This window comes from Ovis aries, chromosome 5, assembly GCF_016772045.2.
Source record: "Ovis aries strain OAR_USU_Benz2616 breed Rambouillet chromosome 5, ARS-UI_Ramb_v3.0, whole genome shotgun sequence".
NCBI lineage: Eukaryota > Metazoa > Chordata > Mammalia > Artiodactyla > Bovidae > Ovis > Ovis aries.
In genome coordinates, this window is record NC_056058.1 from 25,094,009 (window position 1) to 25,113,467 (window position 19,459).

Consider the following 19,459-nt stretch of genomic DNA (forward strand, 5'->3'; position numbering starts at 1 on the left):
TTGTAATAGCCTAGAGTGGAAAAGAATATGGAAAAGGGTGTGTGTGTGTGTGTGTGTGTGTATATATATATATATATATATATATATATACACACATATATATATCTGAATCACTTTGCTGTACACCAGAAATAAACACATTGTAAATCAGTTATACTTCAATTAAAAAAAAGAGGAGAGACAGGAATGCATTTATTGTTTGAAAAGATTGCTCTTTCTGCATCTGTATGTATGTGTACAAATAATTTTTATTTTCTAAATAAATTAGGCTTAATACATAAAAAAAATGTGTCAGGGATGGTTTTAAAGAATTACATATGTGAGTAGCTGGGAAATGCCTTGGAGTATTGGGTATATTTAGGAAAATATCTTCAATATTCACAGAGCTTGAGAGATCAATAATCCTGTCTACTTTCCATATGTAAGACTGGTAATTTCTATTCACCTAAATAGTGTTTTTAATCACAGATTCTCTATGTAAGTCTGTTTGAAGATAGGTTCATTTACGTCATATTTTAGATTCCACATGTAAGTGATATCATATGGTATTTTTCTTCCTCTGAGTTACTTCATTTAGTATGATAATCTCCAGTTGCATCCATGTTGTACAAACAGCATCATTTTTCACGGCTGAGTAGTAGTCTGTGGTATATAGGGACCACATCTTTATCTGTTCATCTGTAGATGGATGTTTAGGTTGTTTCCATGTCTTGGCTATTGTGAGTGGTGCTGCTACGAACATAGGGGTGCATGTATCTTTTTGGATTAGAGTTTTGTCTGGATATATGCCCAGGAGACAGATTTCTGGATCATATGGTAGCTCTAGTGTTTTGAGAATCTCCATACTGTTTTCCATAGTAACTGCACCAATCTTCATTCCCACCAACAGTGTAGGAGAGTTCTCTTATCTCTACATTATCTCCAAAATGCTTACCTTTTAAAATGCTATTTTCTATGCCAATTTTTGACAGTGCCACTCTAAATAGTGATATAATTTAAGTGCTCTGCTACTATTCAGTAGATATCACTAATGTTCTGCCCTTGAGGCTTCAAAGAATATTCTTGTATGTACATTTTTGAGGAAATCTCTTATTGTTTTGGGATAAATTCCTGGATAGCCTTACTAATTTAGTGAAATAACTTTTAAAGGCTCCTTACACAGTTGCAAAATTTCTCTCCACAGGTGGCTGACACTCTTGAATCTTTAATGGTTTTAACTATAAAACACTGACGTAGAACTTTGATAAAGCCGGACTGTCAGATATGCAAACATTTTAAGAAAAAATGAATACGGTTCCTACTAAAAGAGTATACTTCTTGCCCTACAAGGCCATCAGCTTTAGAAAGATCATCACATTTAATTCTCACAATGACACTTTCCCTTGGTACTTTTATCCTCATCAAAACGGGGGAAAATAACCAAATATCTTGCTTATAGTCACATAATTCAAAAATGAGGACCCAGGACTCATGCATTGATGTTCTGATAACAAAGTTCATTTTCTTTCCCCATATTGTTGTAACACACGAACTTAAATCAATTTTTTTGCAAGTGAATACTAGGGAGGAAAGGAGTATGGGTGAGTTGGAAGTAGTAGAGAGAGATCAGAAGCAGTTAAAAAGCAGTTAAAAAGTCTTAGTTACAAGAATTCAGACTGACAAAAGACAGTGTTAGCAAGGTATTTAAACCAATGAGTATTTATTAAAAGCCAGGGGTGCACCAGGCACAGTCCCTGTCCAGTAGGCTAACAAACACAAATGATGTAACCAATTCACTTATTAGCTTATCTGATTAAACAAAATACATTTCATAGAAATGATTGTAAAATGCATTATAGACAAACAGAATATCTTTCATATTAACAAATCTTAGGGTGCCTAAATAATTATTAATAAAAACCAGCCAACCCATATGGTAAATAGAAGTTAGCAAACCACCAGTTATATATTTTAGTCAGCAAAAGAGAAAAGCATGCTATCATCATGCTGATGGGTTTCACCATTAATTATAGACATCCTGTTTCGAAACAAACACAGTCCACCTACAATCTTAAAAATGCAGTATCTTCCATCCAGTATCAAATCACTATTATATTTTTTGGTTTAAAGATTAGTTTTGGTTTCAAAGTCTTAGTTTAAACTTAGTACTTTAGTCTCAAGTCTCACAGATTCTTGACATGGGGTGGTGAGAATCCTGTTAAGTATTAATGAGAGGAACAAAATAAAACATTAAATGGGATAGTTCAATCAGCTTTGCCTGATTTTCTTGCCAATACGTGGCTGAGAAGTTAAGATACACACGTAACTTAAACCAGAACATAACATCAGAAAGGGAAAGAACCCCAAAACTCAAATGTTACTTGTTTGAAGCAAGTTTGTCCATCAGAGTTTTTTTTTTTTTTTTTGCCCTTTTGAAAGTCATGGCAAATTCTTTAAGGGACCGTATCAAGTTGGTTGGCACATGATATATCCCTTCCGTTGAAGGCTGGTTAAGGCAGGGGTGGATACATGAGAGAAAAGGCTGATGGGCAGGGCTGAAAAGGCTGGAGTGGAATATATTTGCTGACAGTCACAATAATCTGCTGAACCACAATCATCCAAGTGTCCGCCGGGCCCTTCTGGAGACCTCCAGAGACGGGTCTGTTTTCTTCAGGCAGCAGCACTGAAAACTTCCTCAGAGAGTCGAGGTCAACTTTTATTGCACAGGAACCAGAATTATTCCCCATTCCCCCCTTTCCTGAGCCTGAGACCTCCAAGGGCAAGAGAGGCTGCCCGCCTGCTAGCTCCTCTGGCCGGCAGGGAGCACTCCACCAGAACACCCTGGGAGCACCTACTTGAAGGGAAGTGCGAGGTATGGCGTGGCTCGAGCTTCAGTCACCATTCTCAAGCAGCTTTTGTAAGTTGTTTTGTATCTTGAAATAATAGAGAGAAAAGCTCCTGTTATTCCATAGAGTGGAGTATACAGTAACGGCGTATTTGCTATGGTTCATATAATGCTTGAGATTAATCTCTTCTACCTTGAATTAAAAGCTACACATGGGTTAAATTTAGATCAGGCAAATAAATGCATTATCATGGCACAAAAACTGTTTGACAGTCCACTTCAAAATGAAAAAAGATAGGGCAAAAAGTGAAAGAATGGCACAAAGATGACAATGTCAGTAGAGACTAAGAGAAATAGAACAAAAACCTTGGCAACACCAGGTGTGACCCAAATGCATTCAGAGGCAATGGGAAACTGTCCTTGACAAAGCCCATGTGATGGTCTGAATCGGACAAACACCACAATATAACATTTCCCAGAAGACAGAATTTCACAGGACACTGACGATCTGTGGATCTCAAGCCCAGGATAGTGTTGGGCATTGAAAATGGGTTTGGTAAATGTTTGGGTAAATGAATTTGAAAGAATCCAGAGCAGGGTGTTTTTAAGGATCAATACTGTGAAGGGAATAGGGAACTCTGTGGAACAAGAGAAAGAGAACATAGTCTTCATTTGCAAGAATATTCTGTGATGTCCTACTGGTATCCACAGAGTAAATGGAGAGGAAGAGGTTGAAAAAGTATGTCCCAGGAACTTCATGTATGCTCGCCTTAACCACACACATGTCCACACACATGTTCACACACAGAGGCAGGTTTTCTACGCGAAGGTAAGGGCCTGAGACACTATATAACAAGACTAGTCACACAGTAGGTGGCACAGTAGGGAAAAGAACAGATATCTGACTCCATAAAAAAGTTTATGCTTTTTCTTCTGCCCTGCTGCTGCTTCTAAGTCATTTCAGTCATGTCTGACTCTGTGTGACCCCATAGACGGCAGCCCACCAGGCTCCTCCATCCCTGGGATTCTCCAGGCAAGAACACTGGACTGGGTTGCCTTTTCCTTCTCCAATGCATGCATGCATGCTAAGTCGGTTCAGTCGTGTCCGACTTTGTGCGACCCTACAGACAGCAGCCCACAAGGCTCCTCTGTCCACAGGACTCTCCAGGCAAGAATACTGGAGTGGGTACTGCTCTGACATTAATGCCACTTCCAGTGCTAAGAAAATAGGTATTTACTTCTTTACCTGTAGAGGGCACTGCCTTCATTCCCCATATTATTACTTCACATCTTCCCTACCTATCCCATCGGACCAAAGATAAATGGACAAGCAGGAGTGGGAAGGGAGAAAAAGAAATGATTAAAAAAAAAAAACAAAAAAAACAACCAAAAAAACCCCTGATATACAAAATATTTAAAATGCCTACAAAGACAAAAACCCCAAAAGTAAACCAAAGGAGATAAATGGGCAGTTTACAAAAGGAAATCCATAAGAAGAATATATATGAAATGATGTTCAACCACAGTATTAATCAGGAAAATGTAAATATAAACCATGAGATCTGACTTCACACTCCGTCTAGGAGGTGGGAGGGGGCCAGAAAGGCCTAAGATGGTCTACATTAGAGAATCTGAGGAGACATTTGAAGATAGACTAATTAGTAAACAAAGTCTTGTGCAAGCAAAAAAAGAGGAAGGAGTTAAAATATCCTTCAATTTCCCATAAGAATGACTAAAAGGGCAGTGATGCCATGAACAGAAATGGGTAAGATATAAGTGGGCAGATCAGGAGGCCGAGACATGACCAGTCCCTGCAGGAGAATAAAAGAGAGTTGCTGGTGTTGAGTAGAAACAGCTGAGACGTGGCTCCTACCTCCCCATAGCTGCTCCACCTCCGCCATGCACTGCTGTGTCATCACCAGCCTGCCTCTGGGGAGGGCGGGGCTCGGGGGTACAGCCTGAGTAACAAGCACACAGGTGTGCCCTGGTGACTGTTTTTATGCCAAGACTCCTATGAGCAATGTGTGCAACTAAGTCAACACATGCATTTTGACTCTAAATCCCCTCTTTCCTGCTTCTGCTTTGGGACACAGGTTTATGTTGGCACCCTAGCCGAGAGGCTGGGTTCTGCGCAAGACGTGACCAGCTATCTCTCCTGCTTTCCTGTCCCTCATTACAGAAAGTGTTGTCCCTGCCACGATCCACAGGAGAATGGGAAGAAATGCACAAGAGGGTGGCTGGGTTCTGCATGCTTCCCAGTCCAAAGAACATCACCATGTGCCAGCATGAACAAAAGAGAAAATTACCTCTCCATTCTCCAGGTCAGCATGGAAGTCAAACATGTCTCAAGTGAAAGTCACTCAGTCATGTCCAACTCTTTGCGATATAGTCCATGGAATTCTCCAGGCCAGAATTTTGGAGTGGGTAGCTTTTCCCTTGTCCAAGGGATCTTCCCAACCCAGGGATCAAACCCAGGTCTTCTGCATTGCAGGCAGATTCTTAACCAGCTGAGCCACAGGGGAAGCCCAAGAACACTGGAGTGGGTAGCCTATTGCTTCTCCAGCAGATCTTCCCAACCCAGGAATTGAGCTGGGGTCTCCTGCAGTGCAGGCAGATTCTTTACCAACTGAGCTATGAGGGAAGCTCTAAACATGTCTAAGCATTTCATCAAAGAAATTTTATCTTCAATTCTAGCAACTAATGTTTTAGAAAGGAAAACAGTTCTGGTTGCTACTCCATACCTTCTCTAGCTTGATTATGCATCGCAAAGAGAAAATGTCTGAGTCTGCCCACTGATACAGTGGTTCAGTGGGAATTATCTTCATGCCTTGGTTTAGAATAGAAACCTGTGGACTCCTTTGCTCTCCATACTTAAGTGGTTAAGTGCTAGATACCATTTGGTATCACAGGACAAACTTAATTTGACTCGTCTGTGTTTTATGTTTCTTCCCAAGTAAGCATAACTGTACTATTATGGAAATCCACCAAATACCAAGCATTTGTGGCAGCAATTAGAACTGAATAATTCACTAAACCTTTCCTGAGATAAGGATCAAAACAAAGCATCAGATGGGAAGGGACAGACATGGTGAAAGGAGAGATAAGAAATGTTAACAAGGTTTAACTTCAGGATATTTCTGGCTCCCTACCATCTTCTCCTGGTTGCCTCACTCTTCAGTGACCTTATCCCCAAGCAGAAGGTTGGCTTTTTGGGGAGCAGTAAAGCAGAGGACTTCTCAGGACAAATGTGGGAGTCAGACCTGGCTCAAATTCTAGCTCTGTCAACTTTCTGGCTCTGCCTCCTTGAGTAAGTTAACTTGAAACTTTGATCATTTTGTCAGATGGAAACAATGACATCTACAGAGACTGAATGCAAATATTTTATGAATGGTGACAACCAGCCTGGGTGGAGCTGGGGCTCCACCTCTCTGGTCAGGACACTCCCCCTACAGTGTCCCTCCCTGGAGCTCCATGTCAGATATCACTTATCCCTGGGGCCTAGGACAAGAGGATAATTTCTAACCAAGGAGGAAAACCACAAAATCTACTATTAATAGCAGGGAAAATGAGGTGAAACCTATTTCTTTGTGGAAAATCCCTTGGCGAGGTTTAGCCATTTCAATGGCCTGCTGCACACCCACGTGTGTGTAACCCCTGCCCTACGGGGGGAGGGGGCCTATAGTACCAACATAAGCCTGTGTCCCAAAGCAGAGGCAGGAAAGAGAGGATTCAGGGTCAAAATGCGTGTGTTGACGTTATAAACAGTCATAAGCTGCACACATTGTTCATAGGAATCTTAGCATAAAAACTGTCACCAGGCAGTAAGACCAACCTAGACAGCACATTAAAAAGCAGAGACATTACTTTGCCAACAAAGGTCTGTTTAGAAAAGGCTATGGTTTTTCCAGTAGTCATGTATGGATGTGAGAGTTGGACTATAAAGAAAGCTGAACATCGAAGAATTGATGCTTTTGAACTGTGGTGTTGGAGAAGACTCTTGAGAATCCCTTGGACTGCAAGGAGATCCAACCAGTCCATTCTAAAGGAAATCAGTCCTGAATATTCATTGGAAGGACTGATTCTGAAGCTGAAACTCCAGTACTTTGGCCACCTGATGCGAAGAGCTGACTCATTTGAAAAGACTCTGATGCTGGGAAAGATTGAGGGTGAGAGGAGAAGGGGACGGCAGAGGATAAGATGGTTGGATGGCATCACTGACTCAATGGACATGAGTTTGAGTAAGCTCTGGGAGTTGATTATGCACACGGTGGCCTGGCGTGCTGCCGTCCATGGGGTCACAAAGCGTTGGATATGACTGAGTGACTGAACAGACTGACTGAGGCAGTAAGCACAGTGACTGCCCCAACACAGGAAAGAAAGCACTCACCTTTTCTAATCGCATTATGTTAGCTGTAAGCTCTTGACACAGGGCCTCCACATTTAACTGTACTTGTGACCCCAGGCCAGATGGTGCTGTCTGTCTGTAAGAACCAAGAGAAAAATTACTGTGGGCAGGACTGGCAAAGAAACAAGTGGAATGAACACATTTTAAATTTATTTGAACAGAAAACTAGGTTATAATAGAAGACAGTGTGCATTTAACCTGCTAACATCAGAAAGGCCCTGAAGTAATCCACAACTCCAGACTAGATGTTTAGGAGACTAATTCTACAAAGATCAGCTGGAAATCTCTTAAGCTATTTTTGTCTAACTGGCTGTGTTGTACCTCGGCTTCCAAACAAGAATCAATTATTCTCAAGCATGTGGTTTCTTAGACTCCTTTTATTAACTGCTGATACCTTCTCTCTGTCCATGATGGCATGCATTTTTAAGGAGTATTGCTTTTCTCAGTCATATTCGTACTGTTTATGGGAGAAGCAATCATTTACACTAGAACTTTCATAATGTTTGGGCTTCCCTGGTGGTTCAAACAGTAAAGAATCTGCCTGCAATGCAACAGACCCAGGTTCGATCCCTGGGTTGGGAAGATCCCCTGGAGAAGGGAATGGCAACCCACTCCAGTGTTCTTGCCTGAAGAATTCCATGGACAGAGGAGCCTGTCTTTAATCAAATCTGTGTTGATGTATGTGACTTCTGTATTTCCTTCCTTGAGACCTGCCATATAAATGTAACTGCCCTTGTATAGTAATATAACTGATCTATTCACTATTAACCACTCGAGTATTAAAGGCATGGGCTCTTACTCTGGGGTCCACTGGGGTCCTATACCAGCTAAAACTGTAGGACATTTAGAGATATGTATACATTTTCCTGGAGAGCTGCTCAAAAACCACCGATCAGATTTTCATGTTAAGGTCAAGCACCGTGGTTTGTTCTCCTCTGTTTCTTGGTTGTAATTTAATTTAAGCTGTGAAGTTTTTTTTTTTTTTTTTTTTAAGTATAGTTCAAACCTCAACATGAATCAGCCATAGGTATACATATATCCCCCTCCCTCCCTACCCCACCCCTCTAGGCTGATACAGAGCCCCTGTTTGAGTTTCCTGAGCCATAAAGCAAATTCCCATTGGCTACCTATTTACATATGGTAATATGTTTCCATGTGACTCTTTCCATACATCTCACCCTCTCCTCCCCTCTCCCCATGTCCATCAGTCTATTCTCTGTGTCTGTTTCTCTATTGCTGCCCTGTAAATAAATTTTTCGGTACCATTTTTCTAGATTCCATATATTTGTGTAGAATATGATATTTATCTTTATCTTTCTGACTTACTTCTCTGTATAATAGGCTCTAGGTTCATCCACCTCATTAGAACTGACTCAAATGCATTCCTTTTTATGGCTGAGTAATATTCCATTGTGTATATGGACCACAATTCTTTACCTATTCATCTGTTGATGGACATCTAGGTTGCTTTCATGTTCTAGCTACTGTAAATAGTGCTGCAATGAACAATGGGATACATGTGTCTTTTTCAATTTTGGTTTGCTCAGGGTATATGCCTAGGAGTAGGGATGCTGGGTCACATAGTGGTTTTACTCCTAGTGTTTTAAAGAATCGCCATACCGTCTTCCATAATGGCTGTATCAACTTACATTCCCACCAACAATGAAAGAGTGTTCCCTCTTCTCCACACCCTCTCCACCATTTATTATTTGTAGACTTTTTGATGATGGCCATTCTGACTGGTGTGAGGTGATGGCTCATTGTGTTTTGATTTGCATTTCTCTAATAATGTGTGATGTTGAGCATCTTTTCATGTGCTTGTTATAAGCTGTGAAGTTTCTAGATGGCACTAACTGGTCTAGTTTATTTTACATAGGATCCATTTTTGAGCCATAGATACTTGGTAACTTATTGATGATTATCTAAATGTTAAGAAAGCAAACATGTTTCTCATTGAGCAGAGGTGAAATAGTTTTTTCTTTAACCTTGATCCATAGTGTCAAAGTCTTATATCCCAGAGAGGAAACTGAGTTTAAATCTTAAAAAAGAATTTATTTGGCTGCACTGGGTCTTAGTTGTAGCATGTGGGATCTAGTTCCTTGACTAGGGACTGAATCTGGTCCCCTGCATCGGGAGTGTGGAGTGTTAGCCACTGGACCAGCAGGGAAGTACCTGGTGAAATCTTTTGGTCTCTGAACGAGGGATCTGAGACTCAAGGTACTGACTTATCCACATGAAATTCTGACAGTCCACAGGCTGTGAACCCACTAACAAAGCTAGTACAATGTATATATTTAAAAAATGATTCTGTACCAATGAAAGCAGATTACAAGTGTGGATTTAGCTACCTGGGCAGCATGGATGGATGACCCTGGATGAAGAAAGATACAAAGGAAATTCAGGTTCTGTTAAATTACTCTATTAACAGACTTTCCCATCATAGATGTTCCCTGACCTCATGTCATATGAGGTCCCTGACCTCTGTGATTTTCCTTTTAAATGATTGTTTTTCAGACTGTTACCTCCTCTTGGGTTGACTATCTAAATAGTAGAATAAATATTCCATTTGACTTTCATTAATAGAATTTCCCCCTCATTGTCACCAAGTTAATTAAATGATGACATGACAGGAGGTAAATTTCCCTAATAAAATCACTTATGTCACTTATATGATAGTGAACTAATACTAATAGTTTACATTAATGTAGAGTCACCTCCTAGCTCTAGGTGTATTATTAACATTCTGAACAACATGGGAGAGAGTAAGGGCAGGGTATAAATCTATCCCAAACCATTTATTAGACTTCTTATTATTGGCTCAAATGTATGTTCATGATACAAAAATAATCTGTGTAACAGCATACACATAAGCCATAGAACAAAACTTTTAAGTAACTGTTAAGAGTGTCAAGAAAGGCCCCAGAATGGTATAGCATAATAGTTCTTGAAGTGTAGACCCCAGACCAGCACCAGAAGCTTGGAGAATGGGCCTTATAGTCTATTTTAATAAGCTGTCCAGATGATTCTGATACACAATGAAAATACACTGACTCACTTCTCAGCTATTCCTTACATGCAAGGAACCTCTGGTAGACTAAGTTTCTATGGTCATATAGACCTGAATCCTGATTCTGGTTTTTGTTTTTTTTTTTTACAAACTATTTCTCTGAGTCTCAATTTTCTCATCTGTAAAGGAGGGAATAACATCTATCTTTTAGGGTTATGGTGAAGATATAATGAGAGAACATTGTTGGTGTGTGAAAGGGTCTATTGCAACAGTGTCCCTAGCACATGGTACATACTCTACAAAGAAATATCTCTACTTTTAAAACTTCAGCTAGCAGTATGCTTTTATTTTGGTTTTTAAGGAATGTGTCAAAATCCTCATGTAAATGGGTTTATAGGAAAGACCGCTATGTCAGTAGATTTAATTAGTTGGGGCCTATTAAAAATACTGTGGTAGAAAATCTTTACAGACACATTCAGCTAATTACTGGTCACATGGATCTTCATAGTGGTCAAGAGTTTTGTAAATAAGTGAGTTTCTATAAAGAGCTATAAATGATGAAATGTGCTAAGTTACTTGAATTGTTTCTTTTTTATGAATGACTTGACTCACTGCCATTTTACAAAGATAAACTTGAATATTTTAATAAACGGGCCAAGGTCACAATGGAGCTTAGTCTAAGAGAACAAGATAATGTAAAATTAGGCTTGTTTCTTGCCTTCTTGCTGGCAACACTGTAGCAACTCAAAAACATGCAGAGTCAGGTCATTCATTTTTTTCTCCAGGGCCCACCTACCTCTTTATTTTTTCTACATGTACACTTAGCAAAACGTCTCATACAGAATGAACCCTCAATTAATGCTTGCCAGAAGGATGCCATGCTCAGGTCAAACATTATACCAATGTCAAAGGCAAGCAGAAGACGGCACTGGAGGGAACTGACTTACTCAGTCTGATGGGTGTCCACAATGGAGGTTAGTGACCCCAGCTGCTCCTCCAGAGTATTAATTCTGTATCTCATGTAGAAGGTCGAGATGATCAGTGCACAGACACTGGAAAGGGATAAAAGAGAAATCATCAATAGGTTAATGACCAGGGCCTGATTGATGTTCCTAAAGCAATAAATATGAACTCTGTACCTTTGAGGCAAGGTATTTACCAAAATAACTTGGCTACAGAGACTTTAAAAAGGTCATTTTTTTTTTCAACAGACTGATGCTTGCACCAAACTTTATAACTAAGATATTAAATTCTCTGCTGCTGCTGCTAAGTCGCTTCAGTCGTGTCCGATCTGTGAGACCCCACAGACAGCAGCCCACCAGGCTCCCCCGGCCCTGGGATTCTCCAGGCAAGAACACTGGAGTGGGTTGCCATTTCCTTCTCCAATGCATGAAAGTGAAAAGTGAAAGTGAAGTCACTCAGTCATGTCCGACCTTCAGCGACCCCATGGACTGTAGCCTTCCAGGCTCCTCTGTCCATGGGATTTTCCAGGCAAGAGTACTGGAGTGGGGTGCCATTGCCTTCTCTGATTAAATTCTCTAGACCCTCAATTTACAAATAATGGCCATTTAGGAGTCTTATTCAAAGCCAGCCAATGTAGATTGTCAAGCTGGGGCTCCTCCTCCCACCAGATACTGTCGGAAGTCCTGGCCAGTGAGTATCTGGTTTTGTGACTCACAAATTCCCTGCTTTATCTGAAAACCAAACTGGGCACATCCTCCTCGGTTGTGAGGAACAGCCTAGAACTGGGTCAGGCTATTTTCAGAAGAACTGGTTACAGAGTGAAAGCTGAGGGGGAAGTTAAAAAAAAGTCAATGCCTAAGTTTTATTGAAGGGGATTACTTTTCTAAAAATTGAAGTACAGTTGATTTACAGTGTTGTGTTAATTACTGCTGTACAGCAAAGTGATTCTTATACATTTATTTATATTTTTAGAAACAGTCTTTAATACTATTTTTTAATATTCTTTAAAAATATTTTTGATTTTTTAAACACTCTTTTCTATTATCCTGTTGTTTATCATAGGATATTGAATATAGTTCTCTGTCCCATACAGTAGGACTTTGTTGTTTCTCCTATACAATTATATTTTATAACTATATATAATTTGCATCTGCTAACCCCAACCTCCCACTTCATCCCCCCACCCTCTCTCTTGGAAACTACCAGTCTGTTCTCTGTGTTCATGGTGCTGCTGCTGCTGCTAAGTTGCCTCAGTCGTGTCCGACTCTGTGCGACCCAATAGATGGCAGCCCACCAGGCTCTCCCGTCGCTGGGATTCCCCAGGCAAGAACACTGGAGTGGGTTGTCATTTCCTTCTCCAATGCAGGAAAGTGAAAAGTGAAAGTGAAGTTGCTCAGTCGTGTCTGGCTCTGTGCGACCCCATGGACTACAACCCACCAGGCTCCTCCATCCATGGGGTTTTCCAGGCAAGAGTACTGGAGTGGGGTGCCGTTGCCTTCTCCCTGTGTCCATGAGTCTGTTTCTATTTCACAGATAGGTTCATTTGTGTCGTATTTTAGATTCTGCATTTAAATGATAGCAGAATGATATTTGTCTTTCTGGCTTACTTAGTATGATAATCTCTAGTTACATCCATGTTGCTGCAAATGGCATTATTTAATTCTTTTTTATGGCTGAGAATCATTCCATTGCATATATATATATATATATATATACCCACACCATATCTTTATACATTCACCTGTTGATGGACATTTAGGTTGCTTCCATGTCCTGGCTACTGTGAATAGTGCTATGAACATGGGAGTGCATGTGTCTTTTTGAATTATAGTTTCGTCTGGAGATATGCCCATGAATGGGACTGCCGGATCACATGGTAGTTCTCTTTTCAGTTTTCGGAGGAAACTCCATACTGTTTTCCACAGTGGTAACATCAGTTTACATTCCCGCGAACAGTGTAGCAGGGCTCCCTTTCTTCACACTCTCCAGCATTTCTGGGCTTTTTAACAATGGCCATCCTGACTGCTGTGAGGTGGCACCTCAGTGTAGTTTTGCATTGCAATTTTCTAATAATTAGCAGTGCTGAACACCTTTTCATGTACCTCTTGGCCATATGTAGCTGTTCTTTGGAGAACCATCTATTTAGGTCTTCTGCCTCTTTACCAATTGGTTGTGTTTTTGTTGTTGTCGGGTTGGATGAACTGTTTGTATATTTTGGAAATTAAGCCCTTGTTGGTCACATCATTTGTAAATACTTTTGCCCAATCTGTGGGTTTTAATTTTGTTTACAGTTTCCTTTGCTGTGCAAAAGCTTGTAAAACTTTGACTAGGTCCTATTTGTTTATTTTTGTTATTATTTCTATTGCCTTGGGAGACTGACCTAAGTAAACATTGCTAAGGGTGTTTTGCCCATGTTTTATTCTAGGAGTTTTATGGTGTCATGTTTTATGTTTAAGTCTTTAAGCTATTTTGAGTTTCGTTTTGTGTATGGTGAGATGGTGTGTTCTAACTTCATTGATTTACTTGTAGCTGTCCAATTTTAAGGGGATGACATTTTAAAGTTGTTTTGATTTCTAGCCAGAGGACATTAGATAGACAAAAAAATAAACAAGAACAAAGATGCGTCATATTTCAGGCAACTATTTCTCTACTAAGAGTATCTACTCAGAACTTAGTCCTCTGCTGGATCTGGCATATTTTGCTCTTCTTTCTTCCCTTCTCCACTATTTATTTAAATAAAAAAGGGTGAATATGAAAATGTGACCTAAGTTTAAGGAAAAAATGTTGAAGTAGGAGATGAAAATTGCCCCTGGAAAGATCTGGGTCACATTAGAGGCATTAGAGATTCATGGCTCTTGACAACGTGAAGAGATATTTCCTTTAGTGAAATGAATCATTTTCTTAAGTCATTCATTAACAGTAAAATATAAGTCTTAAGTCATTCACAGTAAATACATTTACTTACACAACTGCATAGAATATAAGAATATGGTGGAGAGTTGGACATTTCTCAGACTTTACTCTGGGTATGAGTCCAGTGGTTTCTGACTGACCTGCTGAATGGAAAACAAAATATATGTTTTAAAGTGATAACATATCTCCTTCATGCAGCAGTATCCCTATAGGGAAGAAGTACTTGAGAGACAGAATTATTTCCAGGCAGTAGGAATCAGAGAAAATACTATCTGAAGCCTTCCAGTTTTCATTTCAATCAGTGGTTACAATTCCTTCCCACATGTTTCATTCAATACATATTTGTTGAGAGCCTTCTCTGTGCCAAGGCTTGGGATACAGTGAGTGACTGGTGAACAATACAGACCCCAGCCCTGATCTCCTACTGGGACAACCGGTGACCAGTTATGATAAGAATCAGTAAATAATAATTAAATAATTTAGTTTTATGGGTAATATTTTGAATCACAGTCTCAATGTATTCAGAATGATGAAAGGTCCTCTATAGAAGCTATTCATCTTTGCATCCCTTACAGTAAAGCACAGAACTGGGTACTGTCTGTTGAGTGAATACATGAACTAATGTGCAAAGACCCACAGCAGGAAGGGAGGAGAGGCAACAGGAAAGGCAGTCATAAAGTGAAACATGAGGACTTTTAAAGTTACAAGCAGAAGCCCCCACTACCCGCCTGCCATCATAATCCATTCCTTACCATGCCCAGGGAGACTCTTGGCTTTTCCCTCAGGTACCCTGTTCACAAGGGGATCTGCCCGAGTTGGTTTTGCTTCTCCCTTGGAGACATTCAGAACTGTCTGGGATTCTGTCACATGGAAATCTACCAAGATGAAACAGGGCTGGGTAAGTTTTCCCTCCAGTACATTTACACACACAGGATCAACCACAAAGCAAATCAATCCCTGAATACATACATAATGGTCGGGAATATAAATGGATCTTCTCACAAGCTGGTTGAGTGGTTTGGGGATGAAATACAATGTTTAAGCAAATAAGAAATAAAACGATACAAAGGCAATTTGTCCTTATCCCACTGATTCATGGGGATCATTCGGCCATAATAATTAATAATATTATAAAGAAGAGGTCAGAAAATATTGCATTTTTCTGTCTTTCGACCACTCCAATATTATGTCTATTTAAGAGATGATTTCCCCCCCACCCCCACCCCACACCACACAGCTTGTAGGATTTTGGTTCTCCAACCAGGGATTGAACCTGGGCCCTCTGCAGTGAAACTGTGAAGCCTTAACCACTGGACCCTCAGGGCATTCTCAGAGACATTTGTTACATGCATATAAAGGCAAATGGGTTTTTACCACATAGGCAATTCGTTTCCCTTGAACTTTCAAACTACCCTTTGTTTAGAGTCCTGTTTTAACTGTAAGCGCAGAAGATGTGTTGTTTATTGGTTGGTTTTGTCTTTTTGTTTTTGGTTGAGGTAAGGATGTTTTGTGGAGAATTAAGTTTCAATAAAGAACAAAAATCTCCCAGACCTCGAGAGTTCTCAGATTCAGGGGTCTGAGAGCCAGAACTGCTGTATCCTTCCATGTCTTGCCTTCTTTGCCGCACCACTCCATCCAGATCTGAGAATTCATCGTTGAAATCCTAAAGGGAGATAATGAAATGCAAAGAGGCCCATTATCCTTTATTCAACATGTAGGCCTTTCACTTAGACCTGACCTATAAAATACAAATAAGGAAGGATTACCCCATAGCAGATCAGAGTATCTGGTTACTGACTTTCTGGGCAGTCAGAATTCTGTTAACACACAGTGGCCAACTTGTTTGAAACAACAAATGTCTAGGGAAAAAACTGGAATGCTGATGACAGAATAGCTTCCAGGTAAAGCTGGAGAAGTCTCATTTGCATTTTGTAATGAGAAAAAGTGACTGAAATACATATATATAGCAAAAAAGTAGCTAGAAAGTTCTAAATGTATGTTCTAAATGCAGAGTCCTTTGGAAGGCAAGGAGATCAAACTAGTCAATCCCTTAAGGAAATCAACCCTGAATACTGACTGGAAGGACTGATGCTGATGCTTCAATATTCTGGTCACCTGATATGAAGCGCTGACTCCACGGGAAAGACCCTGATGCTGGGAAAGATTGAAGGCAGGAGGAGAAGGGGATGACAGAGGATGAGGTGGCTGGATGGCAACATCAACACAATGGACATGAGTTTGAGCAAATTCCTGGAGATGGTGAAGGACAGGAAAGCCTGGTGTGCTGCAGTCCGTGGGGTCACAAAAGAGTCAAATGTGACTTACTGACTGAACAACAGCAAATGCAGAGAAAGGTTTTTTTCAAATTAAGTTTTAACAGAGGTATTGGAAACAGAAAAGGGAAAATGGCTTAAGCAAACCGGACACTGAGGGAAAGTTTTAGCTTTTTTCTTCCCTCAAACAAATCAAAAAAGGGTCAGTAACATACTTCTAAATGACAGAAGGGTTATATAGAAGTGTGGAGTTGGGAAACAGTGGGATGCTTTTGCTGTGTACCCTACTGGTTCCCCAAAGTGCTTAAGAAATGAAGAGATAAGAGGCATCACTAAAATGTGCCAGTGAAAGTACAATTAAGCGATCAGGCAAAGGTACAGTTAGGTGAGCTTTTCGCAATTTATTTAGCAACCAAGTGAAGAGAAGGAAACATGGCCTGCAAGCAAATTACCAACATTTCACCTTCAATCAGCTGTCTCTTGATCATTTCAACAGCCATTGCAACTTCATGCAAGAATTTAAAGGGGAAAGAAAATTAAACAATTCAAATCTCCTCAGTTTAATAAGTATTAATGGAATGCCTACCATAGATCAGGCAGTATGCAAAGCTCCATAAATATGATTTCATGACTGCATTTAATCTTTACAGCCATGTAAGGAGCTTGGCATTTTACCAGATGAAGAAGCTGAGTCAGAGTAATTAAAGAGCTTGCCTGATGGCATAGCTCAGCTGGCTGGAACCAAGATTTGAAACCAGGTTCGATGGATTCCAAATCATAAGTGTGTTATCCTATTTCTCACTGTTTTTTTAAGGTAGATTTTTTTTTTTAAATTGAGATAAAATTCACTGGTTTAAGTATACAACGTAGTGGTTTTCAGAATAATTACATTATTGTACAACCATCACCCCTGCCTTATTTCATGATATGCCCATCTCCCCACCAAAAGAAACTCTTTATCCATTATCAGTCATTCCAATTTCTCCCTCCTTTCATCCTCTGGTGGCCACTAATGCATTTTCTGTCCCCATGGATTCGTCTATTCTGAACATTTCATATAAATGAATCATACAATATGTGGCCTTTGTGTCTGCCTTCTTCCCCTTAGCAAAATGTGTTCAAGATTTATCCATGTTGAATTATATATTGATAGTTCTTCCTTTTATGGTCAAATGATATTTCACTATATAGATATATTACATTTTATTTATCCATTTATCAGCTGATGGGTATTAGGGTTACTTCTACTTTTGGGCTGTGATGTATAATGCAGCTATGAACATTCTGGTTTTTGTGTGAACATGTTTTCAATCCCAGTACTTTTTAACAGCTCTGAAAAAAAGATAAAGATGTGTAGATGTTGAAACTCTGGGCTCATCCCACTTCATCAAAGGTATTAAAACATTTAACAATCATCAATTCGGGGATAACCATTTGAACAATATGGCTGGGACTTCTTGGGCTTATATTATACCATCTCAGGTATAAATCTTATACAAATGGGGGGAGCTATTTCCCATTAGAGATTTACTCTATAATCAAAAAGTCTAAGGGAATCCAAGAATCTCTCTGCCTTTCACCTGGGCATTACAGCTTTCTTCTTCCACAATTCTTTCTAGTTATTCCTCTTCCACAGTTATTTCTGGGTATCCCTCAACATCTACTAAGCTGTAAAATCTTTGAAGGTAAGAACTAGTTTTGATTTTTCCTGGTGTCTTTATGGGTATACTATGCTAACATGGTGCCTTCAACGCAGAAAACGTTCAATGACTTGTGGGACTGAATCATGCCCTCCCCAAATAAATTGGTGAATCCCTCTAAACAACACTGATAAATCCATCAAGATTTGAGGAATACCTTTGTGGACCTGTGACTGGCCAAGTCAGCCAACTAACATGTTTCTTTTCTTTTGCAGGATGGCTGTTCAATTACCTGAATAAGTGTATGACCTCCTATGGTCCTCTCTCCTTCAGGACATAAATGCCCTCCTCAACTCTGCCTCAGACGCCATGGTCCTAAGTTCCTCCTACACCCTGGTCATGGTGTAAGGAGCAGTGCCATTGTGGGACAGTCTCACTTTCTTTTGCATTTTGATCATTTTGTAGGCAACTCACCAGAGGCAGAGATGAAGGGCGGTCTGCCCGGAAACTGTTTTCAAGAGAAGATGGACTGGGACCATTGCCAATACCTGTATTCTGAAATTATTGAAACAAAATTATTTTTACAAAATGGAAAAACCAGATCAACTCCCAAACTAAGACATACAGAAGAGAGACAGTAATTGAGGCTCAGAGATGTCATACTCACTTCTAAGTGTCCACACACCGATTTCAGTAGTTTGTAAGTTGAATCTCTGGAGAGTAAGGAGACAAATATGTACTGAAAAACAAAATTATAATTATTAACAGATACTGCTTGACTAGAAGTAAGAGTTAAAAATTTTATCTATCTATATTTTTTCAAACAATGTAGCCTATATTCTATACAGAGTCTATACTCTCATTCCTCTCACCCACACATTGAGTTTTTGTTCCATTCCTAGAATAAAGTGAGTATGTTCTCCCACAATAGCAACAAAACTCTCAAACCCAACTTAAATAATAGAGAAACATATAGCAAAAGGAAAGCTCTGATACCCTAACCTTGGTGCCCCAGACAAGCTTGGTCAGAAAGAGGCCTGAACAGCACAGAAAGGCCCGTGATGTTTTTGCCAAGTCCTCTTTTAAGTCCCTCTCCCTCCCCTCCCCACCTCCTTTTGAGAAGGTATTTAACAGTTCCCAAGGGTCTGCTGTCTCTGCTCTGACCTAGATTTCCATTGAAAATTTCCCAGCCGCTCTAACAGGCTCATGTTTTTTCAAGCCACTTCCAGATTCTTTCTTGTACAAATACGGAGATTTCTCCTAGTGGACGCTTATAAGTAAGTTATGAGAAAGAAGTAAAGTCAGAGCTAGGCAAGTCATTTGAGAGACAAATAACATAAGGAAAAATGATTTTACCATCAACCATATGTTAACAATAAAAAGGCTCACTCTTTTTCCATCTGTTCGAATCACACAATCTTTTTATACTCGCTT

The 19,459-nt window shown here is 39.9% G+C and overlaps 2 protein-coding genes across 13 annotated transcripts in view; one reads left to right on the forward strand and one right to left on the reverse strand.

Annotated features, from left to right (window-relative positions):
- Positions 1–19,426, forward strand: part of ALDH7A1 (aldehyde dehydrogenase 7 family member A1) — a 96,548-nt gene extending 77,122 nt beyond the window's left edge. Inside the window, exons 20-22 of one of the 5 annotated variants that reach the window (XR_009600671.1) lie at positions 1–15,010; positions 17,716–18,070; positions 18,301–19,426. The exon at positions 1–15,010 is cut by the window's left edge and continues 23,800 nt beyond it. The gene's annotated coding sequence lies outside the window, so the exon portion shown is untranslated. The other 4 variants (XR_009600669.1, XR_009600670.1, XR_009600672.1 and 1 more) reach the window with 4 other exon arrangements.
- Positions 1,683–19,459, reverse strand: part of GRAMD2B (GRAM domain containing 2B) — a 121,655-nt gene continuing 103,878 nt past the window's right edge. For 2 of the 8 annotated variants that reach the window (XM_042250291.1, XM_004008666.5), the window contains exons 7-14: positions 18,693–18,764; positions 18,500–18,580; positions 15,664–15,775; positions 14,865–14,987; positions 14,165–14,252; positions 11,184–11,288; positions 7,212–7,305; positions 1,683–2,912 (exon numbers count right to left, since the gene is read on the reverse strand). In XM_042250291.1, the coding sequence (XP_042106225.1) occupies positions 2,871–2,912; positions 7,212–7,305; positions 11,184–11,288; positions 14,165–14,252; positions 14,865–14,987; positions 15,664–15,775; positions 18,500–18,580; positions 18,693–18,764 (717 nt within the window). In that variant the 3' untranslated portion in view covers positions 1,683–2,870. Of the gene's footprint in view, positions 7,306–11,183; positions 11,289–14,164; positions 14,256–14,864; positions 14,988–15,663; positions 15,776–18,499; positions 18,581–18,692; positions 18,765–19,459 lie in introns of all 8 variants that reach the window. The other 6 variants (XM_042250290.1, XM_012178205.4, XM_060415653.1 and 3 more) reach the window with 3 other exon arrangements.